Source organism: Amborella trichopoda, chromosome 4, assembly GCF_054954075.1.
Source record: "Amborella trichopoda isolate Santa Cruz 75 chromosome 4, AtrichopodaSantaCruz75HAP2 v2.0, whole genome shotgun sequence".
Taxonomy (NCBI): Eukaryota; Viridiplantae; Streptophyta; class Magnoliopsida; order Amborellales; family Amborellaceae; genus Amborella; species Amborella trichopoda.
Genome location: NC_142339.1, coordinates 7,056,275 through 7,082,796, shown reverse-complemented (window position 1 = coordinate 7,082,796; position 26,522 = coordinate 7,056,275). Strand labels below are relative to the sequence as shown.

At 38.9% G+C, this 26,522-nt stretch overlaps 1 protein-coding gene across 11 annotated transcripts in view; it reads right to left on the bottom strand.

Annotated features, from left to right (window-relative positions):
* Positions 1–26,522, bottom strand: part of THO2 — an 87,082-nt gene that overhangs the window by 14,271 nt on the left and 46,289 nt on the right. For all 11 annotated transcript variants that reach the window (XM_088864596.1, XM_088864597.1, XM_020662350.2 and 8 more), the window contains 6 exons: positions 23,384–23,443; positions 14,836–14,963; positions 1,459–1,555; positions 1,213–1,341; positions 339–442; positions 62–242 (listed from right to left, as the gene is read on the bottom strand). In XM_088864596.1, coding sequence (XP_088720722.1) covers positions 62–242; positions 339–442; positions 1,213–1,341; positions 1,459–1,555; positions 14,836–14,963; positions 23,384–23,443 — 699 coding nt within the window. The remainder of the gene's footprint in view (positions 1–61; positions 243–338; positions 443–1,212; positions 1,342–1,458; positions 1,556–14,835; positions 14,964–23,383; positions 23,444–26,522) is intronic.

Below are 26,522 nucleotides of genomic sequence, written 5' to 3'. Positions count from 1 at the left end.
CTAAGTACAGGGACAGTACCATGTTGGATTATGGTATCACTTTCGAATGTAAATGCCTTACCTCTGGATCAAGACAATACTTATGAATGAGGTCATCTAGTGAGGGAATCAGGTGAGCATATGCTGTACTTGGTGTAACTGCATTGGAAAGAAATTCCACGTATTGAAGCAATGTGCCATGGCATCTGTCAAACTGCTCACTGACCATCTTGATATATGGTGCATCTGCATTTATGACAACCCTAAAAAAAAGAAAACAGTCATCTCTTCTATTATAGAGAGGTGCATGAGATTTGTCCTGATCAAAACATAACAGTTCAAGACATTCAGCAGCTCACAAGGCACGATGTTGGGCTATGAGCAATAAAAGTGGAATAGCCAACTTCGGTTCTTCTTTTGCCAGCAGCGAATCTCGAAGCCTGTTTGTGGATTTAACCAACGCCTAGAAAAGGGTGAAAAATATAAGTATTACTGATTAAGAAGATTTAACTTCTTTTTTTCAGATCACATAGAAGAGAACATGATTCTAGACACAGAATGCTTATGCTTATCTGTGGTCCCAAAATTAAGACTGCAGACACAGCCATGCAATATGACATTTTTAATAGTTTGCAACAATGGATGCTTATTGCCTATCACATAAAAGAGAGCACGTTTTAGACATAGAATGCTTATGCTTATCTGTAATTCTAACATTCGGAGTGCAGAGGAGAATGGCCTGGGGCCTTGCTGGTAGTATCGCCGAGCCCCATGGTGAGGTCTTTGACTCCATTCTCACCAAAGGGTAGGGGCCCAATTCCCCACTGACTTTACCATTCTTAGAGAATGGCCTCGGGCCTTCGTGGTAGTATTGCCGAGTCCCATGGTGAGGTCATTGACTCCATTCTCACCAAAGAGTAGGGGGCCAATTTCCCACTGACTTTACCATTTAGGAAAAGAGCCCGAGCTTAATTGATTAGCTCTTGATTTGTATGTCCTAGGCTCACTTCCTACCAAGGGCAGTGGCCCTCTCCCCACAAACTCACCCAAAAAAAACAACATTAAGAGAGCAGACACAGCAATGCAACATATGTCTAATAATTTTGCAACAATGGATGCTTACCATTTCCTTACAAGTGACAAATAGCTACATTAAAGACAATAAGATACAACAGGTAACCATACAGAAAAAAGGTCAAAGAACATTGCAAAACATTGGATGATAAAGCTCACCTTATTATTTTTAGTGATCCCAAAAGAAGTAGCCTGATATCTGAGGGTCTCTCCTCCTGCCATTGCATCCAGTTGTTCCTCTGACATGTTTTCAGTATATTGTACATTTGCCATTTGTTGTACAAGCTCCTGGATCACAATCAGTAAGGCATCAGATTGCTTTCTTTCATTACAAATGTCATTATAATAAAAAATGCATGCACGAGTTGCATAGAGGATATGCAACCATAAGAAAATGGGAGATACCTGTAAAAGGATAAGCTCAATACCATTTCCCTTTTTCAACTGATTCACAAGATACTGGAAAAGCCCTCTCAATTCCATTGAGGGGTATTTCTTACACCTGCAAAAGAATAATCACAAAAATAGGAATGACAAAATAACCAATATCAGACTCAACACTAAAGAAATTAAATCACTCATTCGCATGTTACGTCACTGGTCCCTAACATGATAATCAAAATGGAAAATACAGGATGTCAAACTTCTCATGCTTACGCTTTGGGAGATATTTCATCATACATCATTTCTTGGATATTCTAAATGCCCAGACTCTTACTTTCCCATTAATCCAATCAGAACGTGATTTGTCGGAAGAAATGAGAAATCAAGATACAAAAAGCAAATCAAGTGGATCAGAACCACTGCATCGTAATTATAACATTAATTTAGGGATTAACATTTGAAATTGGTTCCCAAATACAAAAACCAGTTGATACTTGCCATTGAATGTTCTTGTTTTAAAAATGATGCAAGAGACTAAGCCACTACTTTCCTATTTCGAAAGAGGTCGCTGAAATAACAAGGGATCCATCATAGGAAAAATGAAATCCAACCATTATAGGAAATTTTCTTTCAAGTTCCCTATATAATGTAGGCTGCCAGCACATGAAAGCATCCATGTTCAGGCTAAGAAAATGAAAATTTAATTGACAGACATCTTGTCTATAATCATGATGATTGGATTCAGCTGAATAACTTTTCACTTTACCATCAGCTGGATGATCATGTAAGTCAGAAACTTTAATGACTGTGCTTGCACCATGTTCATCTATGACAAACACAAAAATTCAAGGCTTCAACTCAAAGTCCTGCTCTACCAGTTGTAAGCAAGAGTATGGTCTAAATTCATGGATGTGACCGCATTCATCTAAGGGAGCAGCAATAAATCATATCTTGAGCTAGGGTCTTAAATTGAGAAAACAAATGTACACTTCAAAGCCTGGTGAGAGAACCCTTTATCAAAAACTGGTTCCACAAGCAGCCATTAGACTTGTCATACAGCAAGGATCCCAGCAAGGTACTGGCGCTCTACTTGGTCAGAAACATGCCCATTGGCCAAGGCGAGTTCTCAGGTGAGTTCAAGTAACTCGCCTGAGTCCAGCCCGTTCAAAAAAAAGAAAGAAAGCAAAACAAAAAATCGTTATATATATATATATATATATATATATATATATATATATATATATATATATATATATATATATATATATATATATAAAAGAAAAGTCTTCCCAACGCCTATAGGCGAAAATGAACAGTGATTTCGCCTACCCTCATCACCGTCCAAAGTTCATTGCACGGTCACGATTGTCCAGTAGTGTTTCATTTTTCATTTTTTTTTTCTACAAATCAGAATTATCTGAAATTTGGAGCGTGTGTATATCTTAGTGAGGCAAGTCTAATAAAAAAAAAAAAAAATAGTTTGTTAAAAAAATTTGACCAAAATACCCTTGAAACTTTCCGGGGGTATTTTGGTCAATTTATTTCATGTAAAATATTTTCTTGATATTTTTCGTAGATTCACCTATTTTTGATGAGCACTCCAAATTTCAGATCGTTCCGATTTTTAGAAAAAAAAATGAAAAACGAAACACTACCGAACATCATGACTGTGCGATGAACTTTGGACAGTGATGAGGGTAGGCGAAATCACTGTTCATTTTTTGCCTATAGGCATTTTGTAGTATCTTCCATATATATATATATATATAATGCTTTTTATGCACCCAAATCCACAAATGGCACGTTGGTAGATCGTGTGCACCCTTTATATTAGATTAGGGGATCGTACCCACCCAAAAGCAATTGTTTTTTTACCACTATAAAAAAATAAATAAAATACAGCTATTTCGAAAGTAAGGGGATATGGTGGTACACAAGGGGGTTCGAACCCTTAACATGAAGGCCACATATGGTGAACATTAACCAACTAGACATTTACTAGTTAGAATTGAATTAAACATAGTGTTATTTATAAACAAAATGCTAGGTGTACACCCTACTCGGATTTGCCCTATGGGCAAGTCTGACTAACTCGCCCGAGTTTGATTTGACTCAGGCGAGTCGCGGAACATTGGATCTCAGTGCGAGCACAACTTTACACTGATTGACATAGTCGGAAGCATGTGCATGATCCTAGCCAAGGTCCAAGTAGAGTTAAACAGTACCATTTCTGCTAAGAACGTGCTTCTGTCAGGGGCAGGCAAATTTTTGCTGTTGACACAAACTTAAGGATCATGAAAAACAGAAATCCACCAAATGATGAGATGAAAAGAATATATAAAAACAACAAGCAAGAACAAGGAAGAAATGATTGGTAGAGATAATGTCAAGCCAACAGCCACAAAAGTCTTCATCCCTTATTGGCCCTCGCTTCCTATTCCCTCCCCCCCCGCCCCCGTCTTTTTCTTTCCCTCCCTCCCGCCCTCCATCCTCCAAATGCCAAACACCCCCTCCCCCTCTCCTCTCTTCCCTTTCCCTCCTCTCCCTCGAACTTAACATCCAAAAGAGGATGTACATACATAGGACTCGACCAACCTCATCCCTGTAATAGATATGCTCTTTATCTTTTTAGGAGAGTAAGAAGTAGAGCCATGTCTCCCAAAGGTAGGCTACTACTCGATATGGAGTACCCTTCATATCATACCTCCTCGAGGTTGTGTATATAATTCAATAATTTCAAATATTTTTAACCTTTGAACAACTTATCATTTTTAGAGAGAAAGAGAAAACATCCACAACATCTCTTATAAAGGATTTGAAGTGTAGGCCCCACTTGGATGTGTGCATCATCCACGAAACATTGCTCCTTCATTTTGCATCTACGAATTCAGTCCAAGATTGTCTAGATACTGCGATAGGAACATGGTACTGGTACAAGTATGTGAGGGTTAAAAAGGGTTCCAGTACATTTCTGTAGAAAACAAGGCTAGGTGGTCATGGTGGCAGGGCACCACAACGTGAGTCTTAAGTTCCATTCCTATCATGGGTAGGGAACCCCTTCCTTGCTAAACTATTACACCAAAAAAGGATTCATTGGTACAATTTCTAAGACAGATGTTATAAGTTCCTACATAACCGATACACATATACAAGTATACTCTTGGAATGAGCATGTATGATTGGTACTCGATGGCCAAGAAAATATGTGAACATATTGACAATTAAATTTAGAAGATGTAAATGTGAATATTAAAACATATAGAGTTTAACGTTTTAAACTAATGCAAACTCTTTCTCTCTAACCCCCCAACCCCCCCCCCCCGCCCTCCCCCCCCTCCCCACCCTTCTTTTTATTTTTCATTATTATAACTTCTATATTGCTTGTCACAAGAATAGTTCTAAAGGTTACCACATGTGCTACTTCTATGAAGAAGGTTTTTGGGTTTGAATCCCACAATTACCACATTGCTTTTCAGAAATTATCCAAATATTATATGATGAATTCTAATATTATTAGTGCGAGTTTTCACTAGAACTTGGTCCGAGTTCCACTAACAATTGGTAAGAGTTTCACGAATAATTGGTTTGTGTTTTTAGCAAAAATTGGTGTGTGTTTCTTGTATGTTGGTCCTGTTTCGTTCAAACAGTACCTGAAGCAGTTTTGTATAAGTATTGGGGACTGGGAGGGAGACTTGGTAGGCAGTATGTCTACCCCAAAAGAGTACCTAAATAACTATGATATGTTCGTTGTCGAATTTTTGTGCAATTCCTAAGTAACTCCAAGAAGAAGGACAAATTAAAAGCAATTAAACTAGGGACAAAAAATTTGTTGTTTTATTTCAGAAAATAACATATATTTTTAAATGCTAATTTCAATGCCTACTAAGGGTGAGGACCTTAAACTTTCCCTTAACCTGTCCCATGCTTGGATAAAGGAGTTGGGTAGGTAGCCAATGTAAAACTTTCCCAAAACTTTATACAACATGTTAGGAGGTGCAAGTTAGTTCAAATAGAAGGCTAAAAAAGAGAACGGGATAGGCCCAAAAGGACACAATTGGAAGTAGTGAGAAAAGATATGGACTTATGGCCTCATTGACGGTATGGCCCTGAACAGAGAGGAATGGCGAACCAGGATTCGTGTAGCCGACCCCAATTAGTTGGAAGAAGGCTTTAACGACGATGATGATTATGATGACACTGTTGCGTTCCATGAGTGTCCCAACCTCTACCAATCCATGTTTAGCTACACTAGCCCAATACATCTACGACCATCCATAAGGTGGTGGAGGCTCAATACTTGGAATATCAAAATTAATTTAACTAGCTATCGTGGTTAACAATTGTATTCAACTCTAGCCCAATGGTTCCCCTTCATGACCTAGAGGCACATTGTCATCATGGGCAAAGATCACTTCCAAAACATGTCTAGGTTGATACACCATAATAATTTATACAACCTTGTTGCGGGTTTAAGGCTTTGTCTTCTTGATCTTTATGCTCGTCACAAAAGTGAGCACATTACTGGGCTTATCATGTGAGTGTATTTACTTGGCTCACAGATAATAGGCTGCAAAGTTGGCGATGGGGCACCTCAACTAGAACTAGCCTCGAACCTATGCCACCAGGTCGCCAATGAACAACTGCATCCCTCAACCGGTAAGATTTCCCTCATACACTTTGAATGTGGCCTATCAAACTTCCCACAAAATTACCTAGGTAGTCTTTTTAGGTAGACGTCATACCAAGCATACCAGTTCCCAATACTAGCATGAAACAATTGCAGGTACTTCTTGAAGGAAATTGTACCAACATATAAGAATGTGCCTATAAACAAGAAATGCATATCAATTATTCATGAAACTCATAACAATTGTTTAGCGAAAACTTTTTCCAATTTTAGATGCAAACTCAAAAACATACCAATAATATTACAAATTATCATGTATTTTTTGTGAAAAAATTCCCCGAACGAATTTTTAATGGAATTTCATACTGATAATATTAGAAAGTCATCATATATACGTAGAAAAATCTCTAAAAAGCAACATGCCCATCATGAGATTGTGAACCCAAAATGTTCTCCAAAGAAGAGGTACACGTCACCACTTCAGAAATTTTGTGACAAATAATCATAAAAAGTTATAAAAATAATAAATAAGGATACAAAGAAGCTTATAAAATTAACCTACTAGAGAGAAATGAAGAGAGAGAGAGAGAGAGGTCATATGTATTAGGTTTAGAACTTCTTATAAATTTTAGAGAGAGAGGTCATATGTAATAGGTTCAGAACTTCTTATAAGTTTTAACAGTCACATTTACATCATGATTTGTGAAATAATTGTATTTAATATGTCTACCTATTTATAAGAACAAATGAGACATACAAAATTCTACGAACCATATTGATGGATCAAACTTATGAGTCATACTATGAAGCTAAGGGAGGGAGTAATTGAGCAACGACTACAACATGAAATGAGCATATCAAAAAATTAGTTCCGTTTTATGTAAGCGAAGCCAACAATTGAGGCTATTTTCCTACTCAATTGAGAAGTTTATTGAGAAGAGGAAATTTCCATAAACATACTTGTACCTAAAGAGTTAATGTTTTGAGTGTTGGAAAAGAAACGAGTCTTTAGAGAATACCTTGACATAATGAGATATATGCATGAGAGAGCGCTAACTAGTATGAGCACAAGTAGTGGAGAAATAAGTAAGTTTTTTGTGACAATAGGCCTACATCAGGGGTCAGCTTTGAGCCCAGATCTCTTTGTTTTGGTTATTGACAAGTTTACTAGGCATCTACAGGATGAGGTATCATCGTGTATATTATTTGCGGAGGACATAACATTGATTGATGAGACCAAAGATGATGTAGACACAGAGTTAGAACTTTGGAGTGATGCTTTAAAGCAGTGTTCATTGACTTGGGCGAGTAACTCCAACCAAAAGAGAGAGAGAGAGAGAGAGAGAGAGAGAGAGATGGGTAATCGGCAAACTTGATAGCGGCAACCCAACTACAACAACGCCCACCAAACCTAAAATGAAAACCCAATTAAGAACCACACACCCTCGAATCACTGCATCAACACAAGAAAAGAAACTCAAGCACGAGAGAAAATAGGGAGAGAACTCAGCACAAACCCCCACCCTGCGCCTCAAGACCCTCACCACGTATAAGACAATTAGCAAGAACAACAAACTTCCTCTTCTTCTCAAACTCCTTGTACAAAACCGCAATCTCTCACTTTTTCAATTGACTCTTCCAAACCCCACCTCCCGCTTGAAAGATTTAAGAGAGTAATTGGTAAAGAGAGAGGGAGAGTTCCTTCCTAAGATTATACATATATATATATATATATATATATATATATATATATATATATATATATATATATATATATATATATATATATATATCATAGAGAGAGAGAGACATTGGTAAAAAAAGAGCTCATGCAATCCCCTGGGACAGTTGTTGGGGGCAGGGTGCTGCAAAGAGAGAGAGACGTGGTAGCAGCCATGTCTCTTGTTTGGCCACATGTCATCTCTATTGGGAACATGGCCAACCAGCTACCCTTCCTTTCTTTTTAACTTCATCGTCATCAACATCATCCAAGCCTTCCCTTTCTTTTTATTTTTCCCTTTTTTTAAATGCTTTATTTGTTACTTTTAATTTACTTTTTCCATTTCATTTTTTGGTCATTAATCAAGCTAGTCACTCGGACATGCCTGAGTGACTCGTCTTGCGCCAGTGGAGAGTACGTGGCCCGAGGCAATCTTTGGTAAACAACTTAGAATATAAAGGTTTTAAAATTAGCTGGACAATGACATAATATATGTAACGCAATTTTAGTAAAAATAGGAGCAGAAATGAGAAATTAGTTAAAAGAGATTATTATCAATATGGCTCAAATTGGGTGACCGGAATACAACCTTCTTCCATAAGACGACCAGCTCTAGACGAAGAGGAAATTCCATCACACAAATCTCGGTTGGTCCCCAAACCTTCACTAATCGTAACCATATTAGCCGCCTTTTTATTCAGCTAGGCATCTTACCATTCAGTGTAATCTCTCTTGAAGATGCTGCTCTCCTCGAGAGGCCCTTCTCTTTGGAAGAAATTAGGAAAGCTACCTTTGATCTCCCGAAAGACAAAGGACCAGATGGCTTCCCCATTGCCCTGTTTCAAAATCTTTGAGACATTACTGTCCCAGATCTTTTGGCTTTTTTTGAAGAGTTTTTCCTCAGAGGTAGAATCAACTCGGCACATAAGTGCACTTTTTTAGCTCTGATCCCCAATCTGATCCCCAAAGTAGAAGGTGCCCATAGGATGAAGGATTTCTGCCCAATCAGCCTCCTGAATTCTTCATATACAATCATAGAAAAAGTGCTAGCTTCAAGGCTTGAGCAGGTCCTCTCCTCTATTATCTCCCCTTCCCAGTCGGCCTTCATCTTTAACAGACAAATCCTTGATGGGGCTCTTACAGCTCACGAGGTCATTCATTCGAAAACCCTTTCTCGACAATAAGGCCTAGTAATTAAGTTAGATTGGGAGAAGGCTTATGATAGGGTTGATTGGGGTATCGTAGATGCCATACAAGCTAGGACTGGCTTTGGCTGGACTTGGAGAAGTTGGATTTCAAAATGTATATCTAATCCCTCTTTTTCCATCCAAATTAACGGATCACCTGAAGGATTCTCCCAAGCTCAAAGAGGACTTAGTTAGGGTGACCCTTGTCACCCTTCCTTTTCACACTGATAGGTGGACTTTTTAGACAGTCTATCTCACAACTCTATGCCAATGGGTCTCTTACGGGCTTCAAAACCTCATCCTCTGGTCCTACAATTACTTACCTTCTCCATGCCGACAATACGCTCGTCTTCTGTGATGCCAATCCAACTCAAGTGGATAACCTGTGGTGGTTCTAGAGAACCTTTGAACTGCTTACTGGTATGAGAGTAAACCTTTCCAAGACTAAAATGATGGGTATCCATGTTGAAAGAACAGCTCTTCTCAGTTTGGCTTACCGCCTAGGTTGTGCCTTAGAAAATCTACCAACCTCTTATCTTGGTCTTCCCCTCTGCATAGGAAAACTTAAGAAAAACATGTGGGATAGCCTCATTGAGAGATTCGCATGGAAATTTGCCTCTTGGAAAGGCAGATCCCTTTCATTCGAAGGTAGAATTACTCTTATCCAAGCAACCCTGGCCAGCATTCCCATCTATTACATGTCAATGATTCAAATCCCAATTTCGGTGATTCATAAACTAGAAAAACTCATGAGAGATTTTCTTTGGAGTGGGGTTGATGACACCAAGAAAATTCATTTAGTGGCTTGGGATGCTGTTTGCACTCCAAAATCCTTCGGTGGTCTAGGAATTAAAAACCTTAGAATCAAGTGGTGATGGAAATTCTCTTCACCCCACCCCGTCCTTTGGAAACAAGTCGCTCAAGCAAAATATGGGATGAACGGCATTGATTGGCTACCTAGATCCCCTCCACACAGATCCTCAGGAGTCTGGAAATGTATATCCTCCATCAGATCTAAGTTCATTTCAAGAACTCGATTTGGCTTGGCAATGGTCTGAGAATAAAGTTTTGGACTGATACCTGGATAGGGACCTCCCCACTTTCCCTAATCCTTCCATCTCTTTTCCTTATTGCCCGCAACTCAGCGGCTCTTATCGTCGACTAGGCATCATTCACTGACTCCACCCAGGTCTGGACACCAATTTTTAGACGAAACCTTAGGAAGCAAGAATCCTCCACCCTAATATCCCTCCTTCAAACCTTAGAGACTTGCTTCAGTACTTGGTATAGACCAGACTCTTTGATTTGGTCCCCAGCCCCCTCAGGTACCTTTTCAGTATCTTCTTGCTATGCATCCCTACTACTCAACCCCCTCATTAACCTAACATGGTCGTTACCTATACCTCACAAAGTTAAGGCTTTTATTTGGGTTCTCTTACATGGCAAAACCCTCACCCTAAATCAACTTAAAAAGACTTTGCATTCCCTAATCGATGCATCCTGTGATTTCAAGAAAAGGAGACTATTCCTCACCTCTTTCTTCACTGTGAAGTAGCTCAATGACTCTGGTCTTCCCTTCTTAACCTATTCCGCCTTCAATGGGTCACCCCAGCAGATTTGACCCAATTCTTCAAAACCCACTTCACGCCTCCCTTCTCCAAAAATGGCAGGAGACTGTGGCATCTTGCTATCTCTAGTTAGAAAGAAATTCCATGACATTTAGAGGAGTTCAGAAAGCTATTGAGGCAGTTTTTAACTCTATAACTGCACTTATTGCTTTTTGGGCCAAATCTCTACCCATTTTTTCTAACCTTCCCATATCTCACTTTCTTAACAACTGGGATTGTCTTTTGTCTCTTGCAGCCCAAATAAACAGACCAACACCATTATGGTTCCCGCCCTCCCTTTGGTTTTTTTAAACTTAATGTAGATGGCTCCTCCTTAGGAAACCCTGGCCCCAAGGGCATAGGAGGAACTTTGTCTGATTCTAATTCAACCATCTGGACATTCTCAGAATACATTAGTCATCATGACTGTAGTTTTGTAGAGGCAATGGCCCTTCTGGTTGGTTTAAAAAGGTTATATGAGCTCGCATCAGCAGCACAAGGCATCATAGTGGAATCAGACTCTTTCAATACAGTCTGCTGGGCCACACAGACACAGCAGCCTCCCTGGAGGCTCTTAGCTATTTTGGACCACATCCGTTTCTTATGTACCTCCCTTCCACAGGTGTCTGTCACCCATATCTACAGAGGGGTAAACTTGGTGGCTGGCTGATCGACTAGCCAGGGAAGGTGCAACTCGTGGCCTGTAAACATTCGACCGAAAGGTGCTCAGTCAGTCTACTGAACCATACCCGAAATGTGCAAAATGTAAAGCCCCTCATCTCTATATTTCTTCTCTCTACTCCTTCCTCAATCTCACCTCTTCTTTCTCCTTCTCTTACAACATCCCCTTCTTATCTAGCTATATTTTTATTGTTGATCTCAAGGGGGGGCGGGGGAAGGGGAACAAGGAAAAAAAGAAAAAAAGGAATTTATTTTTTCTTTTTAATAGCAAGGCCTTTACTCGCGGAGGACTACTTTGTGGCCTTTTCTGCCCACAGGTCCCCTGTCCATATACCTCTTGTAGTGCCCCTACCAAGGTTTTTCTCGCGTTGAGCCTCTCGTCTTCTACCTGCACTCCTGACTCTACACAGTCGGGTATTACCGGACAAGGCCTTCTCTCATTCTCTCGGGGAAGATTTTCAGTGCCTCATCTCTTGGCTGGGCAAGATGTCCCTCATGGTCTATCGAATCGGCAATACATGAGCTCCTCATCAATCTCTCTCTTTTCTTGCACTCCCTTTCTCATCCTCTCTGCTTGCACCCGCCTTTCATCTACACTCCTCTCAAAGAACTGGGTAGTCATTATGGGGAGGGTTATTATGCTTTGCTCAAGTGGGTGTCCGTTGGACCACGTCATCATCTACAATTGTACCTGCTAATTCAACCTCCTTGCGTGCGTCGTACTTCAAGCTGCAGTATGATCTCTTCACCACCAGAAATCAGACATCACCACCACAAAACAGACTCATATGCTCCTATACTATCATTTTGTCAGTTGCTGAGGTCCAAATCTCACTACTGACTACCCTCGAGTGGTCTCACATTTATCAAAGGATGCTACCACTAATGGAGGCGCTCGCCTATAACCTTTTGCAACTTTGTCACTCGTTTCAAGAATGCACCGGTTATTCTCATGTATGGCTATGCCCACTTTTTCTTCATTTCGTTTTTCTTTTCCCTATTTTTCTTTTTGTCGGTTCTCCCTCTGACTCTTATTTCTCTTTTATCTCTTCTCTCTCAATTGTTGTCTAAGCACCCAATCTGTGGGACTGCCTTCTTTAGGATTAGATAAATTTGTAATTCCTTTTCTTTTAATACAGTTAACCTTTTCTCAAAAAAAAAAAGTCCATGTGATGGAGAGGTGAAGAAGATGTTGCGCATAGAATTAGAGCTGGGGACGAAGTCTAAATGTGCTTTTGGAGTCTTCTGTGATTATTGCATACCAATGAAACTAATAGGGGAGTTCTATCTATAGGACGGCTATATGACCAGCCATGCTCTATAGGAATGTTAGGCAGTCAAGAAATAACAAATATATAGAATGAGAGTCATTAAAATAAGGATATTGTAATGGATGAGTGGTAAGACAAAAAAAGATACAATTTGAAATAATTACATCCAAGGGAACTTAGGGGTGGCTCCAATAGGTGATCAGAGGAAAAGTAGACGTAAGTGGTCTAGCCATGCACAATGTCGACCTAGAACACACCAGTTAGGAGAGGCAATTTGGTTCAAGTGGAAGACTCTTAAAGGGCAAGGATAGAGCCCAAAGGAGTAGAATGGAAGTAGTGAGAACAGACATGGTGACTCATGGCCTAACTGAGGGTATGGCCTTGTTAGAGTAGAATGGTGGAATATGATTCGTGTAGCCGATCCGAAATAGTTGGGATAAGGCTTGAATGTTGATGAGGATGATTATGTATATGCACTTGGCCATCGAGAACCACTAAATCTTGCATGCTTGTTCTAAGAGTGTACCTAAACATAAGTATTAATTACATAAAAACATGTATCATCTAACTGTAGCCGCTACTATAAAAATGAACAAGGAACTTTTCAGACCCTAGCATAGCAGTACCAGTACCATGTCCCCCTTGCAGTACCTGCAACAATACCTGGAAACTGTGCTTCCCCATCATCTCATCAAAACCTACATCCATAACAAGACATGATAGGTGCACACTTGTCTCCCTCTTAGTCACCCTCACAGTTGAGAAGTGATATCTCCTCACATTCCCCAACTACGGCATTTATTTTTACTTATTAATGTAATAAAAAAGAAGCTGCTGCTATATTCTCAAAAAATAACTTTTCAGAACCTAGCCCAGTACCAATACCATGACCCTCTCCCAGTGCCTATAAAATTACCTGAAAACAATGACTCCCCATCATCTCATCAAAAGCCTAGGTCCATGACAAAACATGATAGGTGCATGATTGTCTCCCTCTTAGATACCCTAACAGTTGAAAAGTGATATCTCGTTGTATTCCCGAACAAGAAAATTTCTCTACTACTTATAAGTTGCATACAATAAATGTGTATTAATGCTAAAGTTTAATCTAAAGCAGTGATAAAAAACTTGGAGTCAGGAATGGAGCACAGGGCTCAGGCCTGAGTCCACTAGTCTGACTAGGCCAAGTGTCAAAAAGACTTGGCTGAGTCTAGGAAAGAAATAATGCCGTAACCATGGGAACCTATGAGACCAGCCGGTTCCCAAAGTTTTCTAACAGGACCCGGCAACCTGCCAAGTTCGAGGGATATGAGCAAGTTTGAGTCAAACTCACTAAGATTTAGAATATCAATCTAATATTATATTAAGGGTTATGCGACTAAGCTTTATGTCTCAATGTTCAACAATAAAGCTGGCCTTTGATCTAATGCTCATCCAATTCACAGACGTCTGATGCCTTTGTAAAGTAGACACAAGAATCAACAGGCTTAGTTGGGTACATCCCTCAAATGATAAAACTGTTAGGCACTCAACAAATTACAGATCAAGAAACCTAAAGAAGAAAGACAATAATGTGGCTCAGGGACTATGAAGACCATAATTATTGCCACAGGAGAAGTCCACGACAATAATATGTAAAGTTTTAGAAACAGAAGCAATTGGAACCAGGGAAAAGTAGGGCAGATTATAGATGTTGACGGAGATCATAACTATTTAAAAGAAAAAAAAAATCCAGATGCAAATGCCACAATCAGTAAAGTGAAAATGTTGCTCCAATAATCTGAGATATTGAGTGATGGATGGGGATTCTTTTTATGTAACCCATTTAATAAGGGTCATGGCACCTTCAGAAGTCAAAACTCCCCACTAAAGTGATGTTCCTACTCTTGAAACTTAGTAGATACAGTGAATGAGTATGCACCACATAGAAGTATTTGTGTACATAAAACTAGAATTCAAGTATCATAGCTATATATAGGTATAATGACGTAGTAAACAGCACATCGATTTTAAGATGGGATAACCAGCACATAGATTTTAAGATGGGATAACCTACAGCACTAATACTCACATGAAGTAAAAGATCCCGATGATGGAATTTTAAAGGATGGGAAAAATCAAATGCTATAATTAATAGGTCAAAGATGTAGGTAAAACATGTATGCTAAGTGGCAAAACAATGTATGCAACATTAGGCTACAACCAAACGTTACAAACCAATGTACTAAAAAATACTAATAACTACATGGCATAATGATCAAGAAACTTGCTCAGAAAACCAAATAAAAGGTCAGCAAATACATACAAACTTCCCCAGAAAGATGCAAGTGATTGGAGCCAATCTGACAGATTTAGTCCATCATCTTTCAGTTTCTCACGTCCTCCTTGGGCCAAACGTTCAATAACAACGTATTCCAATATATCATATTCAAGCTGCAACAAGAACAAAAATTATGTGCACATTCAAAACGAAAGAAGATGTTGGAAAAAAAAAACCAATTACAATGTCACAATACCAAGATTACATTCCAAAACCAAATTAATAAATAAAAAAAATGGATACCAGCATAATAGAAGTGTGCCTGAGCAACCATAAAGCATTTCCTTCAAGGTAAGAGAGAACAACTACATAATGATACAAAATAACAACATCAAAGATACTGATAGGGAGTGGGATGAGATCATGAATTCCCCAAAGGTCAATTCTGCATTGACCTCTCCTCTGCCAAAGAGTTAGCCATCACATGATGCTCCCAAAGGATGCAACAAAGAACATGGCCAGAGGCTGACATTCTTGAGAAAATCCTTCAGAATTCTCAATGGCATTAGTACCTTGACCCATTCACATTGGACATTCAATTAATAACTTGCTATATAGCAACAAAAGTCTTGATCAAACGCCCGAGAAACCTGGCAGGCTAAGGTGGTGCAATAAGGGACCATGCTGACTAGATGCAACAGCCAGCACATTGGGTTTTCTAAGAGTATAAGGCTATCCAGAGTGTTTACTTGGTCCTTGCAGACCCATCCAACACCAATTAAATTGGAACTTGCAGATCTTTCCCAAAAAGGTAAAAGTGAATTTGGCAGGTCATAGATACAACCCATTAAGAAAACTCAAAGCCAAAGGTGGATTAGTTATGAAAATCCATTGTCGCAGATAAATTCCTGCATTAGGAGCTGTAAAGTGGTATATATGTCTTATTATGAAACCTTAAGCTTAGAAATTGAATTATATACGAGGTCAATTCGCCCAAGTTTTAGAAATCCACTCACAGTGGGAGGGCTATTCCAAGAAAACAATATCAGCGGCCTACATCATCACTCATGTTTGGGTTGGAAAAAAAAATAGTGGACTATAAAAATAGCAAAAAAGTTTATATAGAGCCGAGGCTCTAAACAATCAAATTAGAGCCCACCTCAAAAAATTTACTAGAAGAGGTTTTTTTTTTTTTTTTTTTGAAGATGTTAACCTTAAATTGATGAATTACTAGAAGAGGTTGTTTTGATGCCCAAATATCCTCAAATTGATCATTTGGATATCAAGATGCATTGACATGAGAAAAAATTGGATTTCAAGTTTTGAAAATAGTGCATCTTGTAACGCATTTTTGGACCATCAATTTTCAAGATTCTCAAGTTTTCATAGATCTGCTCGATTTACACTGTTTTTGAAGCTTTTAAATTTTATAATTAAAAATTAAATATATTTTAAGGCTCTCACAAAGATTTTCAGTATTGAAACCACATTTCTCAACACTATTTAAAGGTGCACTTTACTTTGATTGTTTAGTAGTAGTAGTACTCAGTTACCAATCAGATCTCTTTAAAGGTTTGGGGTCAAGTGCATAGTTACCGGGAACGGGAGTGCAGTTCATGTGCATATTCAAAACAAAAGAAGGTTTGGGGTCAGGTGCATAGTTACCGGGAACGAGAGCGACAAGAGGTCCTGGTTTGGGAGCGCGGAGCGAGGTAGGCTCGGAGATCTGTGCTTGGGGCAACGAGGTCCATATCCCTGACTTTTAGGGCGCGCATTCCACATCTTCACAGGAGCGAATTCTTAACTAAATGGGATCGCTTTCCCCATATGATAAGGATCAAAGCTCCCCAAGTTCACTTATCAACTATATTGTAACTTGAGAGTGAATTCCATTGAAAAATATTTTTAAGTTTTCAAATTCACAAATGTTGGGGTTATTTGGCCATTTAAAGGCCTTAGGAGAGCATGTACTAAAAAAAAACATATAGTGAAATGCTTGCTCTAGTGGGAGTGTGATCCACTTTGGACTGTGAGGCATTTTTAATGCCTAGACACACCTAGGCCTTGATTGGCTATAGCTCAATGTGAAGTCCAAAAACCTGTAGTCCTGGGCACATGTGAACACAACCGATAAGGGCAATCCCTTGATGAGGTCAGAGTTGCGCCTAAGACTGTTGGCCAGGGGACATGGACTTGACCCCTATGTGTGATGGATGGCCTGAGAGGAAGCAGCTCTTTATGGATAAGGGTAATCCTCATCATTACCATCACACAGCATGTACACTAGATAGCCATTCGAGAAGCAGCTCTTTATGGATAAGGGTATGTGACATGTACATGTGTAGAAGAGAAGACTCCCTACAATACTAGACTATGTTGGAAGGACCCATGGAGCATACTGTTAAAATGGAGATTGGACTTGTCATCATGAGGGACCTGTAATCCATGGTCTAGAATTGTATCTCATGCACTTTACTGGTTGACTTTGAAAGTCCAATCATGAACCCTTGTAAGAGGATGTAGGTAATGGGATCTATTAGGTCAGTTTGAGAAGATACAGTGAGATATGGTCTCTAGAGAGGATGGAGTCAGTATATTTGTCGTAATCCTAACTCTATAGATCCAATTCTCATCGAATTTACTTGGATATGTTTAAATACATTTAATTAATTGTCAGAAAATTAAAATGAATTTTTAGACCTCTCTAGATATTTTATTTTATTAAAAAATAATTTTTAAATAAAAAATCAATTTTCTGGATTTATTTTAATCAAAGAGCAAAATAAATTATTTAGAGACTCTATAAAACTATTAGTTGAAAATGGAATTTTAATTATTAGGGGCCCATTGGGGCTCATTGGGCCCACCAATATTTGGGGCGTGGGGCCCACCCATGGGTGGTGCACCCCACCTCCTCCAAACTTTCCTATTTTCTATTATGGCAATTAAGCCATGGGTGGTTTTGAGTTTTTAGGAAAGTGTTTTGTGTAGCGATTTTGATTGCTTTTAAAAGAGAAAGAGTAAGAAAATAATTAGAATAGATTTATTACTTTCTCTACACAATATTTGATGGGAATGGAGTTATGGAAACCAAAGGATAATGGTTCCACCTCATTCCTTTAATCAAGATGGTAGATCTAAGGAATGAATGGATGAGATCTCTTCACCCCCCAGGTCTCCAAGATCAAAGGTCAAGATTAAATTTCATAATGATGGCAAAACCCTAACCCTAGAAACCCTAGCCTTATTCTATATAAACTAGCTTTGGGGGGTTCATTCTCTACACATCTCTCTCTCTCTCTCTCTCTCTCTCTCTCTCTCTCTCTCTCTCTCTCTCTCTCAGCCACAAAGGGGTGCCACACCCCTCTCAAAACTTCTCTTCTTCTCTCTAAAATTTAGGGTTTAGGAAAAAAATTGTGACGACCTAAAACTTTTGGAAAATAAAATAAAATAATAAAAATAATATTAATGGTGTTAACATAAATAAATACAAAATAAATAAATAAAATAATAATTATATATTAGTAACGATAATAATAATAATAATAATAATAATTTTATACCGTTAAGATATTGTTGCTTTTATATTAACAATAACTAAACGATATTATTGTTAATATACTTGAGGGTTCAATTTTATTTGGGTGGACCTTAGGTCCACCACCTTAAAACGTTATGTTAACACTCCTTGTACAACACCTTGCATCTCAGGTGTTTCCACTTTATTCGACAATCTCTCTCTCTCTCTCTCTCTCTCTCTCTCTCTCTCTCTCTCTCTCTCCCCCCCTCTAAGAATTTGATGATTAGCGTCCTTGCATTGCAGCATCTTAAATCCATACTCAAGTTCACAATTGTATGCAAAGAGTGGGTTGAACTTCTGTACTCTCTCTCTCTCTCTCCCTAAGAATTTGATGATTAGAATCCTTGCATTGTAGCATCTTAAATCCATTCTCAAGTTCACAATTGTATGCAAAGAGTGGGTTGAACTTTTGTACTCTCTCTCTCTCTCTCTCTCTCTCTCTCTCTAGCATGGTTACTGTTTATGCTTAAGTAATGATAAATATGTGCTTCCTTTAAAAGAAGATTGGGGATGTGAAAAAGGAGGAGGTTGTCGATTTGGTATGCAAGGTAACTTTTGCATACACTACTTTCATTTGCTCCTGTAAATCACAATCCCAGTTAAGTTGATTTTATATGCTTTCTTTCCTTGGAAAAGATTCTTCATTCACATCGAGTCTCTGAAGAAAGTACCGATGTTTTGTGTGGGATAGAAATGATGCTCCCCCAATTTTGGAGTTAAAGTTAGTGACTTCATTATCTTGAAAAGTCTTTTTAAAAATGAAATGAAATAATAACTTTTGCTTATTATCATGAATTTTAGGCGCGATAAATTTTATGCGCAAGAGACCTCATTATTTTGAAAAATAATCTTTTTAATAAAATCGTGATATTTTATCTATATTAGAAATATTAAATGCTGTAAATTCTTAGAAAAATAAATTTATTTATTTTTCTTGTCTATTGTTAGAAAATTTTAGATACTGTAAAATTATTAGAAATAAATGTGATATTTCTGCTTTTAGTAAAATTGTGACATTTCTTTCTACTGTTTTTGAATATTTAGACATTGTAAAATTCATGTGCAAATGACTGCCTTATTATTTGAAAACTGATATTTTTGCATTTGATTATAGCATTATCTGTGAAATGTTCATTTGCAAACTGACATCCTATAAATTGTGATAATTCTGTATTGTTGAATTTCTATAAGAGTTTTTCTGTACATATTAAATTGGCAATTATGTTAGAATGCCTTTACGAACTGCTACCTTTCTTCATTTGAGCCCAAAATATTTGACTAGTTATTTTAGAAATGTTATTGAAAGTGATTGTTATTAATGGTTTCAGTGAAATTCATATTAATAACTTCAGTAATATGTTGAGTACAGGATATTGTTGCTTTCGAATGTTTAAAAAGATTTAGAAATACTTTAAGTATGCAAGTGGACTCATCCGGTTCGTCGGTGAGGTATAAGTGGATCTATCTAGGACGCCGGTAGGGATTAAGTGGACTCATCCGGTACGCCGGTGAGGTATAAGTGGACCTATCCGAGACGTCGATAGGGATTAAATGGACCCATCAGAACGCTGATGGGGTATATAGGTGACCTACTTGGGATGTCAGTAGGGTAATTTGTGAAATCCTTTGAATTATTCACTGCAGTTAAAATGTTATATGCATTTCTATTATTCGAATTATACTTAATTATGCATTTTTTGAAAGTGAAACTGTTAATGCATTTCTGTTAATAGATCTCCTTTTTGAAATATTGATAACTTTCAACCATGATTATTTTTAGGATTATGATAATCACTTACTGAGTAGCCAAACTCATCAAATTATGGTAAACATTTTTTTCAGGATAACTGCGTTTTCATTTTGAGTGCTCGTCAAGATCAACTCTGAAAGAGATTGTAGTTGTGCTTAAACTATCTTTTGTTACCTTGTAAGAATTCGCCACTGCAAATTTGTCCGATCAAGAAATGTATATATGTTTTGACTGTCACATCTCAGGAATATCAGTATTGTAAATTCTCGGGGTGTGACAGAAACCTAACCCTATGGGGTGGCACACCCAAGCCACATACCCTAGCGCTAGGACTTGACCTTATGCAAATGTGTTGAGCCTTGGTCAAGGGATATCGCATGTTATGCTCTCTAGTGGTTTTGCCTAGGCTTCCCAAGTTGTGAGATGAGATCTTGGACCAAGATCCCGTGTGCCATTGGTGGAGGACACCCGGTGTGGGGTGTACGAAGTCCCTGGGGGCAACTTGAGGCATGGTATAAGGTATTCTCTAGGTTTATACTCTCTTTAGTCCATTGCATCTTTCATTTCTAGACCAGTATTTTTGTTTTAATAGCAAGCAAGTGAGAGTTCTTGGCAATCTTATTTGATTTATATCGTATTTGAACACTTTGTAAGTGACTCGGGTAGCAATATAATAAGAAAAAGATAGAAAATTCTAATTGGTATTGACTTGCCCGGTCAGTCCACCTTTCAACAAACCTAATATCAATTTAACCAAAATTCATGTCACTGAAATTCTCTTTAACATTTTGTTGTCATTAGAGTATGATCTTACACATAGCAATAACTGAAATCCAATATGGTGATGTAATACCTAAGTTCTCGATCCCATGTTAACAAATGGTAATGGAGGGTGATAAAACTAGTCATCAATATAAAAAACTAATCATGAGGGTCCATTACAAAAATTGCACACCTACCTACACTGGTCTGCCTCCAGCACACATGTCCTCATTTTTTACACCAATCACTTAGATTGAGTGACTCCCCTCAAATATCAATTGATGATTAATATAAGAATGTTGTGATAGATTGTTTCCAAAAAAGAAATGCCGCAATAGTTAAGTTCTCCTTTGCAAAGTAAGAAAGAGGAAAGACATTGCCATAAATAATTCCCAATAACTCTCCTATATCAAAGATTGTTAAGCGTTCAAAGACATATACATGAGAGAGACCATAGTTGTTGAGTAGGGGTACGGGATCGAGAATGGTTCCAAGATCGGGGGTGGGATCGGCAGATCGAAGCTATACTGAAGATCCCTATGTTAGGGATCGATGCCCATACAACCTCAAAGGTCGGGATCGAGCTCCTTTATTACATAGGATTGAGAATTATTATATAAAGGTGTGAGATCCTATACGTAAGAAGCGAAGTTTCCAAGGGCATTTTTTTTAGTTTCTTAACTTAGGGAGCATATCACTAAAAGTGATAAAAAATATTATGGAGCGAGGAATAACTTTTATAGGAGCGAGCTCCATTTTCTTAGAACACGAGTTCCTCGTGTAGGTAATGAGGATATGTGACTATCTGTGGCTTTAAAATGTAGCTCTCGGTGTTGATAACCAATAGCATGTAGGCTTAGTCCTTCTATGAAATAAATAAGGAACTTTAAAGCGATCCCATATTGGTGGGATAATGCCATAAATGGTGATGCTTGTGTTCCGTTTGTTTGGAATCTAGATCCCAATGCACTCTGAAGTGCAAACCATAAGACTAGGGAACTAGATCCTGTGATGTTCAAGAACGCGAAAATTGTTAAGGAACTTGTTCCCATATAAGATGGAGAGAGATCCCGAAAACACTAAATTGAGTTTCAGACGAGATCCGCTCCGGGGTCAAGAGAATCGAGGTTCTGCAATGGATCGCCAAGCAAGGGAGGAGATCCCGATAACGATGAGAGAGACCTCACATTTCCACAAATACATGTTATTCCATCACCCATAAGGCAATCTTATGAGTGGCTTGATTTGGTTGACAAACACTCAAGCGATATAAGCCTTTTAGGAGGTAGACAAGACCTAGTGAACTACCTCCAAGGAAGTTGAGCATATTGGCATTCTTCAATTGAACCATAACGTGACTAAGTTTTGTATCTCCTTCCATCTTCTTGCTTCTCTCCTTGTCCTCTATTTTGTCGCCTTTCTTGTGACTTTCTTTAAAACTAGACATAAATCACGATTCACAAGATGTGTAAAGTTGCGAATTGTTAAATATGTAGGAAATCATGGAGTTCAAAACGTTTCTAGGTCATAAAAATTTGGAGGTCCACACTCGATTGTATAAGAACCAAAAAAATGTGTCGGTGAAACTCGCTCCCAAAAAGGCTACGTGATTCCAAGCAGGTAGAATCGCAGTTCCACTTACTCCTGGAACCATTATCTTTGGCAAAGGGATATGGATCCCATTTGATGGGACTGAGTTCCCCAATTTCCCGAATTGAGATCCCAAATATCAAGAAATTGCCCGGAATCGAGATCCTGTATCTCAAAGCGCGGGATCGAGCTTCCAGAGTGGAAGCAACCCCCTCCTTTAAGTTTTTCTTTTACTTTTTTCCTCCTCTTCTTTTCTCCCCTTCTCCTAATATCATCTCTTACACATTTGATGGGCTCAGCCCATGCTCCCTCTTTAGGTCGTTCTTATTTTCTTCTCTTCTTCTCTTTTTATATCTCTATCTAATGTTGTCTAAGTACCCAATCTGTGGGACCGCCTTCTTTAGATTTAGAATAATTGTAATATGTTTATTTTAATGCAGTTAACCTTCTTCTCAAAAAAAAAAAATATGGTCAAGTGTATCACCTTGTGTATAAGATGACAATATCATGTAGAACCAAACATCAAGCATGCCTGAAAATCCTTCAAATCGTTGGGAATTTATGGAATTTTCAGAGTCCTCGACTCCAAATCAACTCAAGAACCTCACTCATAAGTGCCAAACCACAACCTTAAAGTGAATTCAAAGTAGCATAGTTCTAGTCACTCGGCATTCTCTAACAGCTCCGAATGCATTACAGATCACAACAGATCATGGAGACGAATCTCTGATGGAACCTCAAGAATATACACTACGAAAAGATCAAGCATCATTATTTACTTGCATTCACAGCTAAGTGCATCTCCATAGGCTACTATCTCCAAATCCAAAACCTAGAAGCAAATCCTCCAAAGAACATGCCAAAGCATACTAAAAAAGAAGCAATTCTTGTAGTTAGGAGAAAACTCTCACCTGTGTCAAATACTTGAAGGCATCGACAACAGGTGCAATCATATCCCGGTATGCCTCAATCTGCAAAGCCAAAAGTCATAAGATCAGTACAAAAAAATTTCTTAAACAGAAAATCAAATATTATAGAAGCACCACCACAACAAGATACAGTCCTCTGCCCACATTGATATGAAAGCATAATGGGAAATAAACCTAATATTAATCAGGAGCCTTAAATATAGCACTAATTTAGATTGCACAAGCACCACAACAAGATAAGGTCCTCTGCCAATATAGAGATGAAAGCATAATGGGAAAGAACCCTCATGTTAATCTCGCGAGTCTCAAATATAGCCCTAATTTTTATTTTTATTTTTCATTTTGGAAATGTTAACTGTACTGTATTAAGTAAAAGGGATGTATAAGTTACAAAAAATGCTGCCTGCAACAGAGAAGCAATCTTCTGCCACCAAGAAGGTGGCTGAAGCAAAAAATGTGACACAAGCATGAGATTACAGCAAAAAGACCATAGCAGTGTGTCCCCTAGAAAATTGCTTGGGAAGTGCCCTCCTTAGCCGGAGCGTCGGCCACCTGATTGGCCTCGTGCCAAGTATGTCTCCGTAAGACCTGTTTACGCCTGCAAATGTCAAAGATTTCATCAAATACTGCTGTGAGTCTCCATGGGGGGACGGGAGAGGGGGTGGTCTCTCATGTGGCCAGGAGATAACATTCTAGAGTCACCCTCAACAACCAGGACAGTGCTCCAAGAGGGATTGAAGGTTTTTAGGCCCTCCAAATGCACGGGCTCCTGCCGTGGTGGAGTCTGCTAGCCCTATAGGAAAAGTATAGGAGAAAAAAGTGGTGCCTTCATGATTCCTAAAGATACCCCCGACGCCTGCTGGGCCCGGGTTGTCCAAAGAGTACCTGTCAAAATTGAGTTTGGTTTGATCAATTTCCGATGGTCTGCATAGGGATGCACGGGGGACAGGTCTGGGCCTGTGAAGAATAATGGAAGGCCACTTGAGAAGATATCTGGAAGAAAGGAGCTTGAAGTGGTTGTGGTTGGTGGTCCAGAAAATCACCATGGACCTGACTTTTTCTTTCAAGGTCTGCCAAAGGGAAATTTGGCCCTGGAAAATTCTTTGGTTGCGTTCTCTCCAGATTGTCCATAAAGTTGCAGTGACTGATGCCCTCCAAAGTATGACCTCAGACTTGAGCCATGGTAGGTATTGAATTGGGCAGAAGAGCTCAGGCACTGACTCGGGTGCCACCCAAAAGCTCCCAAATAGTTGGCATAGATGTTCCCACAGTTGGCTTGCGGTGCTGCAGTGGATGATGAGGTGTGAGTTTGTTTCTTTGTCCGCCATGCACAGCACAGCAATTGGGAATTTGCATTCCCTGTCTTTGGAGTTGGTCAACCGCCAAGGTTCTCTCCGAAATGGCAACCCAATTAAAGACCTGGGTTTTCAGTGGGATGAAAGGATTCCAAGCTAGGGCTGTACCCAATTGCCGAGTGTGGGGTTCGGCCATAGGGGTGATGAGCTTGTGGCAGAAAGAGGAAACAGTGAAGACTCCCAAAGTAGTAGGGGACAACAGGATCAGGTCTTCACCTTGAGGGGGATAAAGAGAGAGTGGAGGATGGAAGAGAGTTACATAAAGGCTGGGATTTCTTCGTCTCAAAGTTCTCTGCGAAAGTAAGGGTTCCACATGTGGGGGTCCCCTACTGGTGAAAGAAGGTCCACAACCAGGGCGTCAGGATCTCTAGCTAGATGATAGAGGTCGGGAAAGCGAAGCATCAGAGGGAGGTAACCTATCCAAAGGTCATTCCAGAACCTAACTCTATTCCCCGCCTTGGGATGGAAATATATGTGGGTTTTGAAAAGGTGGCGGCAGTGGAGAATGAATTTCCAGAACCCCAAAGAGTAGTAAGGTCTATCTATAGCCCTAATGTTTTAAAAAAAGAAACAATTAGAAGTCTCCAATAATCCTGGAAGCATACCAAATTAAACATTGATCATCTCTGAAGTAATAGTATCATCTTATTTCTTGCTTAGATTCTTGAAACCAGTGTTAGAAAACATGGACTCCGATCGGACTTACAAGGGTCCTGATCATGACTCTGGTTTCACAGACTTGTGCAAGTCCAACCAAAAAATAAAAAATAAAATAATGGGAACCGCCTATACTTGGCTAGTTCCCATGTGTATGGTTCTGGTTCTCAACACTGCATAAAATGGATGTCCTCAATGGGTCTCCTCAAACACCTGAACGAAAGAACTGCATGAACTGAATGGGGCACTTGTCACAGAATAAAGACATGTTCTACAATTGCATATCATTGAGGCACTCATGGAAGACATTGATTAATTGACGTAGACATGACTTACGTACACAAAATGCCTATGAACTAGCAAACCAGCGACAGAGTTCCACAAAACAAGAGAAAACCTTAAGATTAAAAACTTGCCCACGTAACCCCCACAGCCAACACTTGTGCATATGAATAACAATAGGAGTACAAATAAAGAAAAACGTATCTCTCATCTCCTCAGAAATACACAAGACCACCATGGAGTATTGATTGCTCAACCCCCAGAAGAAGGGATTGACAAATTTTTTGATGCAAAGATGGTTGAGCCCCAGATATTGAAACATATGAGATTCTTCAAGGATTAGATTAAAAGTTTTCTAAGAAGGAATAAAATTCAAAATGAATCTATTTGAGAGAATTTAAGTATGAAACCAATAGGCGATAAAATGAGAAAGAGTAGACTTAGGTGGGCTGGCCATGTGTGGCGCAAACATAGTACAACACCTGTTACGAGGTGCGAGTTAGTTCAAGTGGAAGGACTGAAAAGGGCAAGGGGTAGGGCCAAAAGGACGTGGTTGGAAGTAGTCCGAAAAGATATAGTAACTTATGGCCTCACTAAGGATATGACTTTTAATAGAGCAAAATGGAGAACCAAGATTCATGTAGCCGACCCCAATTAATTGGGAAAAGGCTAAAATGATGATGATGATGATGATGATGATTTTTCTCCAATAGAGGTGTTCAAAAAAGTTATTCCATCATAAAACACCTTCGGGTTTAAGTGATTTAGAACTATTCATCACCCTTGAGATTAGTGAAGACTTTAGATTTTTAAATTGCTAAAAGGCA